The sequence below is a fragment of the Hypanus sabinus genome, chromosome 4 (genome assembly GCF_030144855.1).
Source record: "Hypanus sabinus isolate sHypSab1 chromosome 4, sHypSab1.hap1, whole genome shotgun sequence".
Lineage (NCBI taxonomy): Eukaryota > Metazoa > Chordata > Chondrichthyes > Myliobatiformes > Dasyatidae > Hypanus > Hypanus sabinus.
Window position 1 is genome coordinate 49,156,546 of NC_082709.1, and position 20,491 is coordinate 49,177,036.

Genomic DNA, 20,491 nt, shown 5'->3' on the forward strand with positions numbered 1-20,491 from the left:
TGCAAAATTTTAATCTAATCTGTAACCGTAGGAAGATACTAACAATGAGTCATTGTTGTAGAGGAAACAGAACAGTGAAATGAGAATGGCAGTGTGCAGTGGTAGGGATAGATAGAATCCAGTTGAGTGTCATTTTGTAGAGATAGTCTAAGGGTAGGGTACCCAGTTCTCTAGATTTTGTGTTTTCATTGCAGTCTTTATGGGATAAAGAGGAATCTATAGACCTCCACCATCTTGGTTGCAAAAGGTATGTGCTATAGTGGGAGGGAGGGTGGGGAGAGACGGGACACCAAAAAATATTAAGGATAATTTTCTAAGAACATAAATATGTAACTCAATAGAGCCTTTTGTTGAAAGTATGTTTGAAGTAATGTTAGTATCAATTGAGCATTCCCTGCTGGGATTACATTTACAATTTGTAAATGATCCATTTCGTAGATGATTTAAAAATTTGTCGTTTGACACACGAGTAGGAAAAAGTTACAATAAAATTCCAGTGTAAGGTTTTGTGCTCATACTATATGTATACATTTGCTATCTACAATTTTAAATTTGGTGAATAGTATTTGCTTTACTTTTAGTGTGTTCATGTATTGTCTACTTTCCAGCTACCTCTTGTGTAATTGTGTCACATCAACAAGTTTCCCCCATTCTTTGTGACAGTTAAGTGTATTCCATACATCAAAATATGGAGTTAAAAGTCAGTAATTACCATGATTTGCACGCTTGGACGGGTCTGTTTTCAACGCAGCCAAGAGGTTAATCAGTCCTTTTTGCAAATATTACTTTTATCTAGGCAAGTTATACAATGTATTATGTTATTAACTATCTGGTTTTGCTACTTGAACATTTTTTCTAACTAATAATAGGTTGATCTGTTTATAGAATACATTCTTGTGTAACAAAATGTGTTTAGGTTCTAACTACATTTGTTAATCATAGCTGTAAGACTTCATCACTAATTGTATAGAGATCCTGGGATGCATAGTAAGTATTTATGTAAATGGCATATTATTACCACATTTAATTTCTAAACTGTCCTTTTTGTGCTTCTTCCCCCTCAAATACCATTTTGGATATGTCAAATTTTTTTTATTCTGCAAGGATACTTGGTCATGAATATAGCTTCTTCGTGAAGGAGTTATCATATATTTCTGTAGTGTGGAGGAACTAGGTAAACAATAATAGCTGTACATTATATAGTATATCTCATAGACTGTATAGTACATAAAGGGGGGAAAAGAGCTGGGAAGCTAATAAAGCACAAGAACATTGTTGTGACCATTGATGTTTTTAACTCATGTCATTTATGTGATAAACTGAAGTCTAACAAGGGCATTATGAGCCAACATTAGGGAGACTTTTCTATTCCTATTTAACGGTATATATCTTCTCCTGTCTGGTGCATAATTGCTCCCATTCTAGTTAGCTGTATGGGTCAACCAATTGTCCAAGTATAAGCTAACTAATAAGCAGAATATGTGTTAATTTGGTAAAGTACCATGGTGTGAAACAATCTTGGATTGTTACCATATGTCTTGAGTAAACTAAGGTTTTAAAATTTGCTTTTAATTTATTTAGAAGCAATACTTTTGGTTCTGCTAGAATTAACTTTGCTTTTCAATTAGCTGTGCTGAAACCTCACAGTGACTGTAACTAAGTTTCATTGAGTCGTGACAAACTGATTCAAAATTGAGTATCAAGTGGCTTAGAGATAAATTTTCAAAGAGGTGAATACAAGCCATGACATGGGTTGGTACACAGTTTACATGTCGATGGCTATTTAGGTGTTTTGCTTAAATTTCCACGAACACAGTCATCATAATTTTTTACAGGCTTTTCCAGCCCTAGCAAGCGTACATCAGTAAGCAGCTTTCAGTCAGTCGTGGACAGTGACTCTGCAGCTTCTATCAGCCTAAATATGGAAATGGACAATGTCAACTTTCATATCAAGAAACATTCCAAGTACCCATATGTCCCAACACATCCAGCAGATCAGAAAGGTATGGAAGGGTAAAAAAAAACACAATGAAAGAGTCAGTGATAGGAGTGAAGTTTAGTTCTTTAGTCCAAAGCTTTGGATAAAGCAAATCCCAAGATAAAAGTATAATTAACTTAAAAACAATGTAATTGTACTCTTAGTGAGCATAAAGTTTTAAACCCTAGATTTTACCTGGAGAAAATTTTCTTTCTTAAACCAAAAAGGAATTCATTTTATTGAATGACTACACAGTGCCTGAGTACTGGGCTGTATTTGCACCTTGGCTTGCCAGTAAAACAGCCTGATTATTTTTGCCCTATTCTACTATCCCCTCTTCAGCTTCATCCACTCTAATTTATATATATATATATATATATAAAAAATGAGTGTTGTCAAACTTTTTCCCTGTATCTTTGCATGGTAACGTAATTCTTCTACCTGCTTTGTAGTTAATCTTGGCTTTGCAACTGATTTTACAGATGCCACAGATTTGTTGTCTTGCTATTCTGTTTGCCTGCAAAATTATATTTTGTTAACATTCATATTTTTTATCTTTCCAAAATATAGCATATCACTTGTTGTCACTATGCTGAATGTTGTCCATGTGCTGTATTTGTATCACAGCTTCTTTAAGCTAATGCATTTGCTTCTGCAAGATGCCATTATTTGCTAATTGCCATATAACCATTTAATTTGAAGTGTTTATTTTTATCTTAAGCTTGGTTTAAACTGGTCCATGTATGTCTTGTGCTTGTTGGTGGATAACCTATTCATGCATTCCTTCATTCTGAAATTTACATTCAGCTAAGATTAAATATTCTAGTTTTTATTACTTTTTAAAATAGATAAAATCTCAGAAATGGCATGCACAAGCTTTGCTTTTGTATTCAGGACTTTATTATTGTAGAACAATGTTGATTTTGGTTTCATGTACAATTTTGAAAGTGTGTTTCTGGTCTACTGTGAATTACAGTTTGTACATTGGCATGATTTTCCAGGTTACTAAAGACAATTTACCCTATTTGTTTGTCAGAGTTCCTTGTATCTGAAGATGGAGTACAACAAATCATCGGTATTAGTGATGCTTTTATTAAAGGCAAGTAAAACATGATTTTCTAAAACTTATGACAATATGAATGACCAAATTTGTTTGTGTATTGCATTAGGCCAAAAACTATAACCAAAAATGAAATATTGTTGTTTGTTTGTACTAGAGTTCAATCTTAATTGTTTAAGCCAATCACAGGAATTATACACTTCATCACCAAACAAGCTATATAAGAAAAAGGGTAGAATCAATGAAAGACCACAACCAACCGACATGCAAAAGACAACAAACTGCAAATGCAAAAAGACAGAAATAAAAAGAAGGAATAACAATAAATAAATATTCAGAACATGAGAAGAAGACTCCTTGAAAGTGAGTTCAGTGGTTGTGGGAACAGTTCAGTGATGGGGTGACTGAAGCTGACTGAAGTTATCCCCTTGGGTTTAATAGCTTGATGGTTGAGGGGTGAAAACTGTTCCTGAACCTGGTGGTGTGGGTCGTGATATTCCTGTACCACCTCCTTGATGGCAGTAGGGAGAAGAGAGCATTGCCTGGATGGTGGTAATCCCCAATGATGGATGCCACTCGCTTGCGACAGCGCTCTGTGTAGATGTGCTGAATGCTGAGAGGGGCTTTATCCACTACTTCTTGTATGCATTTTGGTTCAAGGGCATTAGTGTTTTCATACCAGGCTATGATGCAACCAGTCAATATACTGTGCACTGCACATTTATAGAAGTTTTTTTAAAGTTTTAGCTGACATGCTGAATCTTTGCGAACTTCTAAGAATGCTTTCTTTGTAGTGGCACTTACGTGTTGAACCCAGCACTAATCCTCTGAAATAAATACTGAAGAATTTATAGTTGCTGACCCTCTCCACCTCTGATCCTCTGATGAGGACTGGCTCATGGACTTCCGGTTTCCTCCTTCTGAGGTCAATAATCAGCTCTTTGCTCTTGCTGACACTGAGTGAGAGGTTTTGTTGCCAGATTTTCAATTTTCCTCATGTATGTTAATTCATCACCACCTTTGATTCAGCCAACAACAGTGATATCAGCAAACTTAAATGTGCTTATTCTCACAGTTATAAATATAAAGCAAGTAGAGCAGGGGGCTAAGCACACAGCCGTGTGGTGCACCTGTACTGCTGGAGATTGTGGAGGAGATGCTTTTGCCAATGCGAACTGACTGGACACTGCAAATGGAGAAATGTAAGATCCATTTGCACAAGGAGGTATTAAGGCCTAAGTCTTGAAGCTTATTAATTTGAGGGGTTGATAGCTTTGAATGCTGAACCGTACTCACTAAGCAGCATCCTGATGTATGAATCTTCACAATCCAAATGTTCCGGGGTCGAGTAAAATGGCATCTACTGTTGACCTGTTGCAACTGTAGGCAAATTGGAGTGGGTCCAAGTCACTTCTCAAGCAGGAGTTATATGTTTCATTACCAACCTCTTAAGGCGCTTTGTCACAGTGGATGCAAGTACTGCTGGATGATGGTCATTAAGGCAGGTTACCATGTTCTTCTTGGGCACCAAAATAATTTAAGTGTTGTTTTAAGCAGTTGGGTACCTCAGACTCTCAAAAGCAAGAGGTTAAGGGTGTTAGTGAACACTTTATTCACTTGATCAGTGCATGCCTTTAGTACTCAGCAGTTACGCTGTCTGGACTGTATGCTGTCCCTGAGGTCACCATCTTGAAGGATGCTCTCACATCAGCCTGAGAGACTGGGATCACAGGGTCATCGGGAACTTTGGGAGTTTGTGAAGGTGCCTCCATGCTTTGACAGTTAAAGCAAGCATGAAAAGCAGTGAGTACATCTGGGAACGAAACCTTGTTGTCACAATGTTACTTGGTTTCACTTTGTGAAAGGTGATAGCATTCAAGCACAGCCACAGGCATTCTTCAGTGATTCAAGTTTGGTCCAGAATTGCCACTTAGCATGTGAGATGGCTTTCCAGAGATTGTACCTGGACCTTCTGTATTGTACTTGGTCGCCAAACTTGAATGCCACTGATCTGCCCTCAGCAGACTGAAGATCTCATGGTTCATCCAGGGCTTCTGTGGGGACACACTCATCTACAACTGTTTTTATAAAGTCCATGACAACTAGTGTATTCATTCAGAGACTCTGAGTCCTTGAACACAGCCTAGTCCACCAATTCAAACCAATCCCACAGCAGCTTTTCTGCCTCCGACGATCATTTCTTCATTGTCATCGCTTTTGGAGCCTTGCTCTTTAGCTTTTGCCTGTCTACACCTTTATTTCTTCTACCAAAGTGCATGACCATACACTTCTCTGCAATGTAATCCTTCTGCCACTTTGCCCATTCTCCTAATGTGTCTAAGTTCCTCCGCAGACTACTTGCATCTTCAGCACTACCTGCTCCTCTACTTATCTTTGTAATATCCACAACCTTGGCCACTAAGTCAATAATGACAATATCCAGATCATAAACCTATAATGTGAAAAGTAGCGGACCCAACACCGACACCTGTGGAACTCCATGAGTCATTGGCATCCAACCAGAAACAACGCCTTTTATTCCCACTGTTTACCTTTGACAGTCAGCCAATTTTCTAGCCATACTAGTATCTTTCCTATAATATCATGGGCTCCTATCTTGTTCAGTAGCCTCATGTGTAGCAACTTGTTAGAGGCCTTAAAGGCGATGAACTTAGAGTATGGACCAGTACCTGAAATTATGATGTTATGGCCATTACAACGACACAGTTGAGAGCGGGACAAGAATGGGTTCTTAGTATCCCAGGGCTTTGATGTTTTAGAAGACGTAGAGAGGGAGGTAAAAAAGGTGGGGATGTTGCACTATTTATCAGGGACAATATCACAGCTGCATTCAGAGGGGACATGGTAGAGGGCTTGTCCACTGAGACTGTATAGGTGGAACTCAAAGAAGGGTGCAATCATTCTGATGGGATTGTACTACAGAACCCCCAGTAGTCACCTGGACATTGAGGAACAGATATGTAGGCTGATTAAAACAATAAGGTTGTTGTCATGTTGGACTTCAGCTTCCCTAACATGAACTGGGACCTTCTTAGTACAAGAGGTTGAGATGCAGCAGAATTTGCTAGGTGCACCCAGGAGGGTTTCCTAAATCAATATGTAGATAGTCAAACAAGAGGAGAGATTATACTGGAACTGGTGGTGGGTAATGAGCCTGGCTAAGGGACATACCTTTCAATGGGTAAACAGTTGGGGAACAATCACCACAACTTCCTTAAGTTTTAAGATGAGGATAAGTTATTGACCTTGAGGCAGAGCATTAAACTGGATCAGGGCAAATTACGAGAGCATCAGGTAGGAACTAGGGAGAGTTAATTGTGAACAGTAGTGTTTAGGCAAGTCCATATCTGACGTGGAGGGTGTTTAAAGACCAGTTGCACAAAGTACAGGGCAGGTATGTTCTATAAGAAGAAAAGACAAAGATGGCATGGTAAGAGAATGTTGGAAGTTGAGAGCGGTAATGAATTTAGTCAAGGAGAAAAAGGACAAGTATGTAAAGTTTAGGAAGCTAAAATCAAACAGAACCCTTGAGGATTATAAAGAAGCCAGAATATAACTCAAGAATGGAATTAGGAAAGCCGAGAGGGATCATGGAAAAGCCTTGGCGTGTAGAATTAAAGAGAATCCCAAGGCATTCTATACATCCTTCAAGAGCAAGAGGATAGCTAGGGAGAGGATAAGACCACTTGAGGGTAAAGTGGGGAACATTTGCTTGGATGTGGAGAGGTCCTGAAAGAATATTTTACATCAGTATTTACCAAGGAAAAGGATATAGAGGATAGGGAGATCAGTACTGACTGTATTGATATGCTAGGTCATTTCAAGCTAAAAATAAGGCGATTGTGTTGGGTTTCTTAAAGAACATTTAAGGTGAGTAAGTTCCCATAGCCTGATGGGAATATAGACCTGATTATTGAGATAGGCAGGAGAAGAAATTGCTGAGGCCTTAACCAATATCTGTGTGTCCTCTCTAACCACAAGTGAGTCCCAGAGGACAGGTGTGTACCTGATGTTGTTGCATTATTCATGAAGGGAACCAGGGATAATCCTGGAAACTATAGAACAAAGGGTTTCACATCAGTGATAGGAAAGATACCGGAAATAATTGTTAAGGATAGGATATATGAGCATTTGGAAAACTATGACCTAATTAGTACAGTTTTCTGTTGAGTATGTCATGTCTTACTAAGACTGAGTTTTTTGACGCAATAACGAAAGTGATTGATGAAGGTAGAGCGGTGGATATTGACTACATGGATTGCGTGGATTTTAGTAAGCTGTTTGACAAGGTCCCTGATGGAAGATTGATCCAAAAGATTACAATACATGGGATCCATGTGAATTAGCCACTTAGGTTCAGAACTGACTTGCCCATTGAAGACAGAGTCGAAGGGATTTAATCTAGCTGGGGGTCTGTCACTAGAGGTGTTCCACAGGGATCTGAATTGGGACCTCTGCTTTTTGTCATATATACAAGTGACCTGGATGAAAATGTTGACAGGTGGGTTCGTAAGTTGGCAGTTGATACGAAGATTGGTGTGGAGAGGTCCTGATTTTGTAGATGACTGTCAAAGAGTACAACGGGATATAGATTGGTTGAAGATATGGGTGGAGAAATGGCAGATGGAGTTTATCACTGCCAAATGTGAAGAGTTCCACTGTGATAGTCCAAATACAAAGAGGCAGTGCAAAATCTTTAACGGTGTTGATGAGTAGAAGGATCTTGAGGTCCATATTCATAATTCCCTAGAAGTGGCTCCAGAGGTTAATGGAGTGGTTAAGAAGGTATATGTCATGTTTGCCTTTATTAGCTGAGGCATTGAATTCAAAAGTCAGGAAGTTATGTTACTGCTTTATAAAACTCTAGTTAGGTTGCATCTTGAGTATTGCTTAAAGATCTGGTTGCCCCTTTATAGGGAAGAGTTTGAGTCTTTGGTGAGTGTGCTAAAGAGGTTTACCAGAATGTTGCCTGGATTAGAAGGCAGGTGCTATGAGAGCTTGGACAAACTTGAGTTATTTTCTCTAGAGCGGTGGAAGCTGAGAGGAAATCTAAAAGGGGTTTATAGGATTTTGCTAGGCATAGATAGAGTAGATAAACAATATCTTTTCCCGGGGTTGTAATGTCTAACACCAGAAGGCAGGCAGTTAAGGTGAAAGGGGGTAATTTGAAAGGAAATGTGAAGGGCATGTATTTTTTTAAGAGTTTACTGGGTGGTTGGAATTTGCTGCCTGGGGTGATGGTAGAAGCAGAAGCATTAGAGACTCTTTAGAGATGTTTAGATTGGCACATGAATGTGAGGAAAATGATGCGACGCGACCACTGTGTTGGCAGCAGAGAGTAGTTTAGTTAATCAAGAAGCTTATTGTCCTGGTAAACACTACCATTAAGCATTTGAATTAATTTTATAACAGATATTTTAAGTATTCCCCTCCCACTTTCTGTCCCACTGAAATCTAACTTGTATAACTCTCAAGAGACTGCTGATGTTGGAGTCTAGAGCAACACATAATGTGCTAAAGGAACTCAGGCTACGCCCACACTACGCCAGATAAATCCATAACGGAAGCTTTTTCTCTTTGTCCACATTAAAACGACGTTTTCATCCCCCGGAACTGCAGTTTTTCAGAAACGCTTTCCAGGGTGGGTATTTTTGAAAATGCTACTCGGGCCGATCAGTGTGGACAGGGTAACTGGAGACTTCTGAAAACGCTGTCAGACGGCAGCATGCCATTTCATTGTTTTCTTGAACGCAACCTAACAATTTCGGAACAGACGGCAACAAGACGGAAGCCAGAAGTTAGAAGTGTACTCACCAAATACTTTGACCCATAACTTACTGAATAAATAAGTATACTCACTTTGCCCTGTTTTCTGTCCTTGCTCGTATGAAGGTGGTTTACCTATTTATGCAAGTACTTCTCTGACAATACATGTGTAACAGCCTAATGTAACATTGTATGGAAATACAAGATAATACTGATGCAGACATGTTTTACATATTTAACAAGGTGCTTTATTAATGCAATAGAGTTAGTCAGTTTTTCAATGTCCGTCGTTAGCCAGGTCATACAGTCCATGAACTCCCCGTCGGTTGCCTCCATATGCTTCAATATTGGTTTTTTTTTAAACTTTTGAATCTTCCTGCACGAGAGCCAACAGCTGCCCGTCGTTTAAGTTTTTCTTGTCTGTAACTGAACAAACACGCACCGTCTTTCACAACGAGATTCGAACACCAAACATGTCACTTGTTTTTGGTAGATGTGTCCTGCACATGTGCAGTAGGAGGAGATTCGCCGAAATCTCCGTTTCAGTGTGGATAGAGATATTTTTTAAAACGCATAGTGTGGACGCCTATCATTTTTACGTGAAACCGGCATTTTCAGAATTATCTGGTCTAGTGTGGATGTAGCCTTGGTGAGTCAGGCAGCTTGAGTCCAAATGAAGGGTCTCAAACTGTCCAATTCACTTCACAGATACCACCTGATCTGTCGAGTTCCTCTAGTGCTTTGGGTTGCATCTCCTTTCCTATTTCCGAGGAAGGGTCACAAACTCAAAATGTCAACTATTTCTCTTTCCTTTGATGTTGTCGTGATCTGCTGAGTTTCTTTCTTTTCTTTCTTTTTCAATCTTTTTATTAAATTTCATATATAAAAAAAAACAACACAAAATAATGAATAGATTACAGATTCAATAAACTTGAGATTACATTAGTAATAGGATAATAATATCCTATTAAAACATCCATCAACAAAAGGTGCATAAATCAATCAAGTCTATGTAAATATATATGAAAAACAAAAATAATCGTCGAAAAAAGAAAAAAAAAAAATTGAAATTATATATGAGAAAAAATATATAATGAAAAAAAAATACTAAACTAACACTAACATGGGCAATAATAACACTTTATAAATATATAAAGGTGTCAAGAAAAAAACTCCAGAACTCCATACCTGAACAAGTATAAGTAGAGAAAAGGATCTGAAATAAGCCAAATTAATTCATATGAAAGTGTCGAATAAATGGTCCCCAGGTTTCTTCAAATTTAATTGAAGAATCAAAGATAGTGCTTCTGATTTTTTCCAAACTCAAATAAGAAATAGTTTGGGAGAACCACTGAAATGTAGTAGGAGGATTTACTTCTTTCCAGTTTTGTAATATAGACCTTCTGGCAATTAATGTTACAAAGGCAATCATTCGTCTGATTGAAGGGGAAAGTTGATTGCCATCTTCATTTGGTATACCGAAAATTGCAGTAATAAAATGGGGTTGTAAATCGATATTCCATACTGAGGAAATGACATCAAAAATGTCCTTCCAATAGTTATGTAAAGTGGGACATGTCCAAAACATGTGAGTCAATGAAGCCACTTCTAAGTGACATCTGTCACATTGAGGATTGATATGCGAATAAAATCGGGCAAGTTTATCTTTAGACATATAAGCTCTATGTACAATTTTAAATTGTATTAAAGCATGTTTAGCACAAATAGAGGAGGAATTAACCATTTGTAAAATTTTTTCCCATTTATCTGTTGATATATTACATCGAAGTTCTTTTTCCCATTCTTGTCTAATTCTATCCGATATTTCTGGCTGTATCTTCATAATCATGTTATAAATAAAAGCTACTAATCCCTTCTGACAAGGATTAAAAGTAAAAATCAAATCTGAAAAATCCGATGGAGTTGAATTAGGAAAAGATGGAAGAATTTTATGTAAGAAATTTCTAATTTGTAAGTATCTAAAAAAATTAGATTTAGGTAATTCAAATTTGTTGGATAGTTGATCAAAAGACATCAAAGTACCTTCAAAAAAAAGATCACGAAAACATTTTATACCTTTCCTTTTCCATATACTAAAAGCTTGATCTGTCAATGAAGGTTTAAAAAAAAAATTACATAAAATAGGGCTGTCCAAAGCAAAGTTTTTCAGATTAAAGAATTTGCGAAATTGAAACCAAATTCGTAGTGTATGTTTAACAACAGGGTTAGATATCTGTTTATTGAATTTGGCTAAATCAATAGGAAGAAAAGAACCAAGAATGGAAAATATAGAATATCCCTTAACCTCACTACATTCCAAATTTACCCACTGTGGGCACACAGGTGAATCCAAATCTAGTTTCCAGTACATTAGGTTACGAATATTATTCGCCCAATAATAAAATCTAAAGTTAGGTAAAGCTAGACCACCATCTTTTTTAGACTTTTGTAATTGCCTTTTGCTTAACCTAGGATTTTTATTTTGCCAAACAAATGAGGAAATCTTTGAATCAATATTATCAAAAAAAGATTTAGGAATAAAAATTGGTAAAGCTTGGAATAAATATAAAAATTTCGGTAAAATCATCATTTTAATAGCATTAATCCGACCAACTAATGATAAAAATAAGGGAGACCATCTAGTAGTAAGTTGCTGAATTTGATGAAGCATAGGTAAAAAATTCAGTCCAAATAAATCTTTATATTTCTTGGTGATTTTTATACCTAAATAGATAAAGTTATCAGTAACAACTTTAAATGGCATCCTATCACTCAATAAAGTTTGCGCGTTTAAAGGGAATAACTCACTCTTATCTAAGTTTAACTTATAACCAGAAAAACTACCAAATTGAGCCAACAAGGATAAAATAGCAGGAATAGACCTACTAGGATTAGAAATATATAACAACAAATCATCAGCATAAAGCGATAATTTGTATAACTTCTCATTACGGGTAATACCAAAAATATTAGGAGACTCACGAATAGCAATAGCTAAAGGTTCTAATGCAATATTAAATAATAAAGGACTTAAAGGACAACCTTGTCTCGTACCACGAGATAATTGAAAAAAAGAGGATCTATAATTATTTGTAAGAACAGAAGCAACAGGTTTATAATATATTAATTTAATCCATGATATAAAATTAGGACTAAAATTAAAGTTTCTCAATGCATTAAATAAATATGTCCATTCAACTCTATCAAAGGCTTTTTCAGCATCTAATGAGATAACACATTCTGGGGTTGTAGGTGATGAAGTATAAATTATGTTAATCAATTTTCTAATATTAAAAAAGGAATATCGATTCCTAATAAAACCAGTTTGATCTTCTGAAATAATCTGTGGTAATACCTTTTCTAATCTAATGGCTAAAATTTTTGTAAGAATCTTAGAGTCTACATTTAATAATGATATAGGGCGATAAGATGCACATAAGGTAGGATCTTTATCTTTTTTAAGAATTAAAGAGATAGTAGCTTCATAAAACGATTGAGGTAATCTCTTCTTAACAAACGCATCATTAAAGATTTCACATAGCCAAGGAGAAAGCAATAAAGAAAAAGTTTTAAAAAATTCTACAATAAAACCATCAGGACCAGGAGCTTTCCCTGAATTCATTGATGAGATAGCCTCTCTTATTTCATCCATAGAAATAGGAGCATCAAGCAAGCTACAATCTTCATCTATCAGTTTAGAAATATTCAAATTATTAAAAAAATTATCCATCGTAAACCGGTCACCGTCAAATTCTGATTGATATAAAGATTTATAAAAATCTTGAAAAGTGTTATTGATTTCTTTATAATCAGTAGTTAAATTACCGTCTTGTTTACGAATTTTAATAATTTGTCGCTTAGTCGAAATTGCTTTTAATTGATTAGCTAACAATTTACCAGTTCGATCACTATGAATATAAAATTGAGCCCTAGTCTTAATTAATTGATTCTCAATTGAAGAAGATAATAATAAACTATGTTCCATTTGAAGCTCAACTCTCTTCTTATAAAGTTCTTTGGTAGGAGTAACGGAATAAATCTTATCAATTTCTTTAATTTTATCCACCAATAAAGCTATATCTGAATATCTTTGTTTTCTTTTACCAGCGGAATATGAAATAATTTGTCCACGAATAAAAGCCTTGAAAGAGTCCCAAAGTATGCCTTTATCAATCTCTTCATTATAGTTTGTTGAAAAAAATAAGTCAATTTGTTGTTTTATGAAGGTAATAAATTCTGGATCTTGAAGTAAAGTAGCATTAAGTCTCCAAGATCTAGTATTGATAGAAGAATCCGAAATCTTGATAGATAACTTCAAAGGCGCATGATCCGAAATAGCAATAGAATCGTATTTACAATCAATAACATCTGTTAATAAACGATGATCAATAAGAAAGTAATCAATTCTAGAATAACTATGATATACATGTGAAAAAAATGAAAATTCTTTACCTTTAGGGTTCAAAAACCGCCATATTTCAGTAATTCCAGAATCAACCATAAAAGAATTAATAAGTAAAGCTGATCTATTCGGAAGAGTTCGAATAGGTTTAGATCTATCCATCGAAGGATTCAAACAACAATTAAAGTCTCCACCCATAATCAACATATATTCATTCAAATTAGGAAGAGAAGTAAATAAACGTTTAAAAAATTCAGGACAATCAAAGTTTGGAGCATAAATATTAACTAAAACAACTTTCCGATTAAAAAGTGAACCAGTTATCAACAAAAATCTACCCTGTGGATCAGAAATAATTTCATAATGTGTAAACGAAATTGAGGCGTCTATAAAAATAGACACACCCCTAATTTTAGCGGTACAATTTGAGTGAAATTGTTGACCTTTCCAGAACCTAAAAAAACGTTGATTATCCTCCCTCCTAACGTGGGTCTCCTGTGCAAAAATAATATTAGCGTTCAATCTATGGAATACTTTAAATATTTTTTTACGTTTAATCGGATGATTTAAACCATTAGTATTCCACGAGATAAAGTTAATAGATTTATCCATCATACCAATATTAATTGTGTGTATCATAAAAGGTTAAAAAGACACATAACCCACAATTTAGGAAGAAGGAAAATTGATTCAGGAGCAACCGGAGATCCTGACACCTCAACAATATTAACAATTTAAAGTCAGCCCATAAACTAAAAGCAAAAAAATAAAAAGCAAAAGCATGAAAAAAGATCCCTCCCCCCTCCCCCCACCCTTTGAAAGAAAGCCAAGCGGCAGGCGCATAAACTAATACTAATATTACCCCCATTTCAAGATGGCAGCTCCATAAGAAAATTTTTTAAGAAAAAACTATATAACACCCCAATTAAAATATAGAGTTGCAAAAAAAAAAAATATATATATATATATACCTACATATATATATATATACATACACATACACATACACACCCATATCAGACAAATCAAAAAAAAACTAAAATAGTAAAACCAGAAAGATCATTAATAAAAAAAAATGCACATTAAAGTTTAAAAATGTGATACACCTTTAAAAAAGAAATTCCATATTCAGATACAAAGATGACGTTTCACAAGCCAAGACTTATGGGAAGAAGAAACGACATTTTGAGAAAGCCATATTACAAAATATGAATATAAATTCAGCAATCTAATGAGAAAATATAGTAAAAAAAAAGTTATCAAAATAGAATATTTTTATAAAAAAAAGATTTAATAGACACTACAACATATTTAAAAAAAAAACTAAAGAAAAAGAATTCAAAACCTTTGTTCCATTTCTAAATACAGGCAAGCAAATAAACGCTTATAAAAAGTAAAGACTTATGGGAAGAAGAAACGACATTTTGAAAAAAATAATTCATTATTACAAAATACAAACGTAAATAAAAAAAGGATATTATAAAGATTAAAACAGCATCTATAAGCAATAATAATAGTAAAAAAAAAGACCCAGACCCATAGTTCAAAATAAGAAGTTATAACCCAACTTCCAGGGTTAAAACTTAAAATGAAATAACATCCTCTCTCCAAAAAAAAAATCTTCAATGTAACTCATAGTTCAAGTTGCACTAGAGGATCGATATTCTTCAACAAATTTCTTCGCTTCTTCAGGAGTGATAAAAAAGTGTAGACTGTTGTCGGGCAGCACCATTCTAAGCTTCGCTGGATACATTAAAGCTTGTTTAAAACCAAACGAATGAATCTCTGCCATCACTGGTTTAAAAGCGATCCTGGCTTTCATAACTTCATACGAATAGTCTTCAACTATTCGAAATGAATAATTTCTGTAGGAGATCATACCTTTTTTACGAGCTAATCGAATTAGAAGCTCTTTCTCACAAGGATAATGAAGGCGAACAATCACCGCTCGTGGTTTATCAGACACAGGCGAAAGCCTCGCAACTCTATGAGCGCGGTCAATAACAGGTTCATTTTTCAAACCTTCACCACCGAAAATTTCCCACAGTAATTTAGAGAAAAATTCAGTTAAATCACCGGACTCAACTTTTTCGGGAATTCCGATGATGCGCAAATTCTGTCTGCGAGAACGATTTTCAAGATCAGTAATTTTAAACTTGTACTGATCTAAAGTTTTAGCAGTCGACTCTATCTTCTTCTCTAACACTTCAATTGTACGTGCTTTTTCACAAATTGATTGTTCAAGAGTCGTGATCTTATTTCCATGCTGTTGAACCTCTAACGCCTGCGACTGAAACTTAGTTTCAAGCGATTTAACAACTCCTTCAAGATCGGATATTTTCGAAGTAATCCTCCTTTCCAAACTTAACAGTTTACTGTCCAATTTACCTTCTAGTCTGCCTTCCAGAGCCGCAAATTTAGCATCCAGTTTATTGTCCAATTTACTTTCCATAGCCGCAAATTTAACATCCAGTTTAGTGTCCAAAAGACCAACAATTGCGTCGATGGATAAAGGATCCTTAGCCGATTTCTTACTTGTAGCCATTTTAGGTTTGACAAGATTAGATCAACTATTATTTTAGGAAAAAAGGGTCAATCAAAGGTAGCAACTCATATGAATAAGTTCGAAAAGGTCTAATTAAAGGGTGATTATAGTTAAAAAAATAAAGAGCGCCTAAAAGGCAGATGCTTACGTCGCCATCTTGAAACTCCACCCCCGAGTTTCTTTGCATTTTTTTTCCTTTTCAGATTTCCTGCCATTGGTTGTGGGACAGTCTGATTTGGTATCTTTGAAATTCTGCAGTGGTTGACAATGGATAATGTTCATGTTAATTGACACTCATTGAAACTCTGATTTAACATTTTTTGTATAAAATCTGCTATTTCCTTCTAATGAAATGTATCTTTAAATTATTCTTATGTTTTGCTTCCAGAGTCTCTCTTTGATCGTCGGGTTGAAGAAAAGTCAAAAGATCTTCTTTTTACACCACTTGGGTGGCATCACAGCTCCCTGGAACACCTCAGGGAAGAAAATGGAGAAAAACAAGCAATGGAGAGACTACTGTTAGTATATATACATATATCTAAACTGGAATGTAATATGATTTTTATTGCAGTCTAAACAAGTAAAATTAAAATTGGTGTTAGGGGTTATTCTGGAGTTAAGAAATTATGGACAGATATAGACTAAAAGATGAATTTTATTTGCTATCCATAATCACCTCCAGAGAGAAAAAAAACTACAGGAAACAAAATGTGTTCACTAGTCAGTTTCAACAAATGCCATCAAAAGCAATCATTTGGAAGAGAATGGACTGTTACTTGACACTGATTGAAATTCATTTAACACATTGTTTGTGTGTCTGCCACAAATTACTAACCTCTGCTAACCGTTTGGAACGTGATAAGAAAATGAAACACTTAGTGGACCCCCACAGTTTCCAGAGGAAACAGGGTAACAAGAGAGGTGTATTTTTTAACTCTGGGTAGCATCCAATCTGATAGCATGAACATTGATTTTTCTAACTTCCTGTAATTTCCTTCTTCCCTCCTTTCTTTTTCCATTCCCCATTCTCAATACCACCTTTTCTCCTCAACTGCCAACCACCTCCCTCTGGTCACCTCTACCTTCTTGTCCCCTCTTATTCGATTCCTTCTTCTTCAGCCCTTTATCTCTCCACCTATCCCCTCCCTGCTTTTTACTTCATCTTTCCTCCTCCACCCACCCAGCTTCTCCTTCACTTGGTCTCACCTATCACCTTCCAGTGGGTACTCCCTCCGCCACCTTCTTATTCTGGCTTCTGTCCCCTTTCTTTTCAGTCCTGATGAAGGGTCTTGACCCGAAATGTTGATTGCTGTTTTTCTCCTCCTCTGTACCTTGCTCAAGATTTCCAGCATCTCTTGTGTTTATGTTTTGGGTCTCTAGAGTTGTTGTTCAGAAGTTCTTGGTCCTTCCACCGATTTTTTTTTTGAATATTTAAAACATTTCTGTTCATTAAGGTGTGCTTCCATTGTAAATATGCAAACTTTACCTGACTGCATTCAAGATATTTAAGTAGGTAATAGTAGGCATTGAATTGTAGTTAATAGTTTATTGCCTTTGTGTTTAGAAGTATGAAATATTATGTCAGGAGGAAAGAAATAAATATTGTTGAGAAGATCTACTATGTTGAATAAAGAACTTTTATTTCTCCCAGCTGCAGCCTCAATCTGGCTCATTTCAGCAGTCATAACGATTGGTTAATTTAAAACTGAAGCTCATTGGAAAACATGTTGCACCTTAATATACTTTCCATAGTTAAAATGCATACAACTCCTATTAATAATGTTTGACAGTTGTTTTAACTGTTATAATCAGGAACGATATTCAGGTGACACAGTAGCGCAGTGGTTAGCACAGTGCTTTACAGTACCAGCGACCCAGGTTCAACTCCTGTCGCTGTCTGTAAGGAGTTTGTACATGCTCCTCGTGACCTAGTGAGTTTCCTCCGGGTACACTGGTTTCTTCCCACAGTCCAAAGATGTACCAGTTAGTAGGTCATTGTAAATTGGCCTGTGATTAGGCTGGGATTAAATTGGGGGATTGCTGAGCAGTGTAGCTCGAAGGGTCTTTGCTAAACATTATCTCAATAAATAAATAACATCAAGATGTTTCAGCTTAATATCCTGTTTTGAAAGATATTAAAAAAACAGTCTTTTTAATATTAAGCTTCAAGCCTGGATTTCATGATATTATTTTGAGTTTACTCAGTGTTAACATTGATCTTAATTGGGTTATGCAGAATATCACATTGGTATTTTCAGTTGAGTTTAGCTCCAGTGTATAATTTACAAAATATTGTTTCATGTATTCTTTAAAAAAAACAAGTAAATTGGTTGACATGGACTCATTGGACTGAAGGGCCCGAATCCATGCCTTATTTCCCCAGGGCTATAAATTGCAGATATTTCTTTCTAGATTCAACAAGTTCAGGAACTCTGAAAGCTTAATTTAGGTTTTCAGAAGTCTGAAATTATTGCTTTATTTTTACTTAATTTTGTAGGTGGAGAAAGAACAGTGAACATTTTGTACAAGCAAATATTTTGTGTATTCAATTAAAAAAACAATTTCTGCTCAAATTTCTTTACATATATCAAGAAATTACATTAACTATTTAAAAGTAGTAACTCGCATTATTAGGCACTATGCATATTAATTTCAGTGAAAACATTTATTTCTATTTTTTATCTTATTTTTACATGCAGTTCGGCTAATCATAGCCATATGATGGCCTTGTTACAGCAGCTTCTGTACTGTGAGTCTCTCTCATTATCGTGGAGAGATATAATTGTTCCTGTGGTACGGCAAGTTGTGCAGACAGTACATCCAGATGTCAAGAATAATGATGACGATATGGATATCCGCCAGTTTGTTCATATTAAAAAGGTATCATTTGCTATGTCTGAGAGACAGTTATGTACAGTAGCATCATTGTGAACATATATATAAAATTTACAGTTTTATTACAGTTTTACATTTTTGTTTGCTTGCACTTCAAATGGCTTTTGTATTCCTTAATATACCTGCAACTTTTTAAAGATGGGGGTTTAATTTTAGAATTAATTTAAGTAGAATATATTTTCAGCAATTAATGAATTTGATTGCTGAATGTGAAAATGTATCTGAAGATTTGTCTTCATTTTTCTTTTGAGATTCCTGGTGGCAAGAAATTTGATTCTGCAGTTGTAAATGGATTTGTTTGTACCAAAAACATAGCCCACAAGAAGGTAAGAAGTTTGTCTTTTGCTAAATTTGTCTACGTTGTGAAAGAGAGCAGTCATTGATAATTAAGTTTATATGCAGTTAACTTTGTGTCTGGTAATACTGTTGTAGTATAATTGTGGTTTTGAAATTTTCACAGATGAATGCTTACATAAAAAATCCAAAGATCCTGCTGTTGAAATGCTCCATTGAATATCTCTATCGAGAGGAAACTAAGTTTACGTGCATAGATCCCATTGTTCTGCAGGTTTGTGTTTTTATCACCCATGAATATTCTTTTACTTTCCTAAATTCTACTATGTACCTGGATATATTACATAAATCATATTGCATCCAGCAAATCATCAAAACAATGTCATTTTGGTTTTCAATCCTCCCCCTTGTCATGTATTGTAGATTATAACTGTCTTAGAGTAACACTAATCTTATTGTGATAATTAGGAAAGAGAATTTCTGAAGAATTATGTACAGCGAATAGTGGATGTTCGGCCAAATCTGGTACTTGTAGAAAAAACCGTTTCTCGCATTGCTCAAGATATGCTTCTGGAGAATGGCATCACCTTAGTTATTAACGTAAAGCCAGTAAGTACTCCAGTACCTTGCACCGACATCCCAAAGCATTATTCAGATTTCTAATCCCCTTTCAATATATTTCACACACAAGTACTGTATATTAATCGGATCATAATTGTGTTTGTATAGGAAAAACTAATGGATGTACAAATGTTTTATGATATTGTTCAGTTTCCCCATTTATTTTGATTAAATTTGATTCCTTTTCATGGAGCACTTTTTTAGAGCAACTTTAATTAATTTTATGGCAGGTTATCTATTTTACTTGTTTCTGTTTCAAAGTTTTCTGGAAAATGTATTACTGAATTGTGATGGGCAAGAAGAATCCTGGCTAACTTTCTACTGCTAGCCATGGCACTGAGATGAATTATTCATTGGATGACAAAGTAAATACAATTGATAACTTGAGTACTACACCAAAAACTGACTTTGAACGTTTGTACTGTGTCATTTCATTAGTTGTCAGCCACACTAGGTGTGATAATGCTGTTAATTGGTGAGCTGAAGGCATATTAAAATTTAATTGTTTTTTTTGCAAAATTCAGTGACAATAAACATTACCTTTGTTTATTTGCATAGAATGTGCTAGACCGAGTGAGCCGTGTTACTCAGGGCGATTTAGTTATGTCAATGGACCAGCTTCTAACCAAGCCTCGGCTTGGCACATGTCATAAGTTTTATCTTCAGCCATTCCAGCTGCCGAGCGGTAAGCAATTAACTGTACATCTTACACGACCATTTCTAAAAATGAATTTGGGCTTGTGTTTAATGGCTAAAAGATAAGTGGATGAATATTGAGTCCTGGCTATAATGTGTTCTCATTTGACATCCCCTCACGTTCACCCAAGTACATAACAGAGTTATTACAGAGCTGTACATCTCAGAACCATTACTTGTTGTATTGTTTCATTTTGAAATGGCAAGATTAAA

General features: G+C 35.5%; 1 protein-coding gene across 3 annotated transcripts in view; it reads left to right on the forward strand.

The window, feature by feature from the left end:
- The window catches only part of pikfyve (phosphoinositide kinase, FYVE finger containing), a 105,654-nt gene that overhangs the window by 52,328 nt on the left and 32,835 nt on the right, over positions 1–20,491 (forward strand). For 2 of the 3 annotated variants that reach the window (XM_059967046.1, XM_059967047.1), the window contains exons 12-19: positions 1,836–2,003; positions 3,015–3,077; positions 16,161–16,290; positions 18,472–18,652; positions 18,919–18,993; positions 19,128–19,235; positions 19,430–19,570; positions 20,141–20,267. In XM_059967046.1, the coding sequence (XP_059823029.1) occupies positions 1,836–2,003; positions 3,015–3,077; positions 16,161–16,290; positions 18,472–18,652; positions 18,919–18,993; positions 19,128–19,235; positions 19,430–19,570; positions 20,141–20,267 (993 nt within the window). The remainder of the gene's footprint in view (positions 1–1,835; positions 2,004–3,014; positions 3,078–16,160; positions 16,291–18,471; positions 18,653–18,918; positions 18,994–19,127; positions 19,236–19,429; positions 19,571–20,140; positions 20,268–20,491) is intronic. The other variant, XM_059967048.1, reaches the window with a different exon arrangement.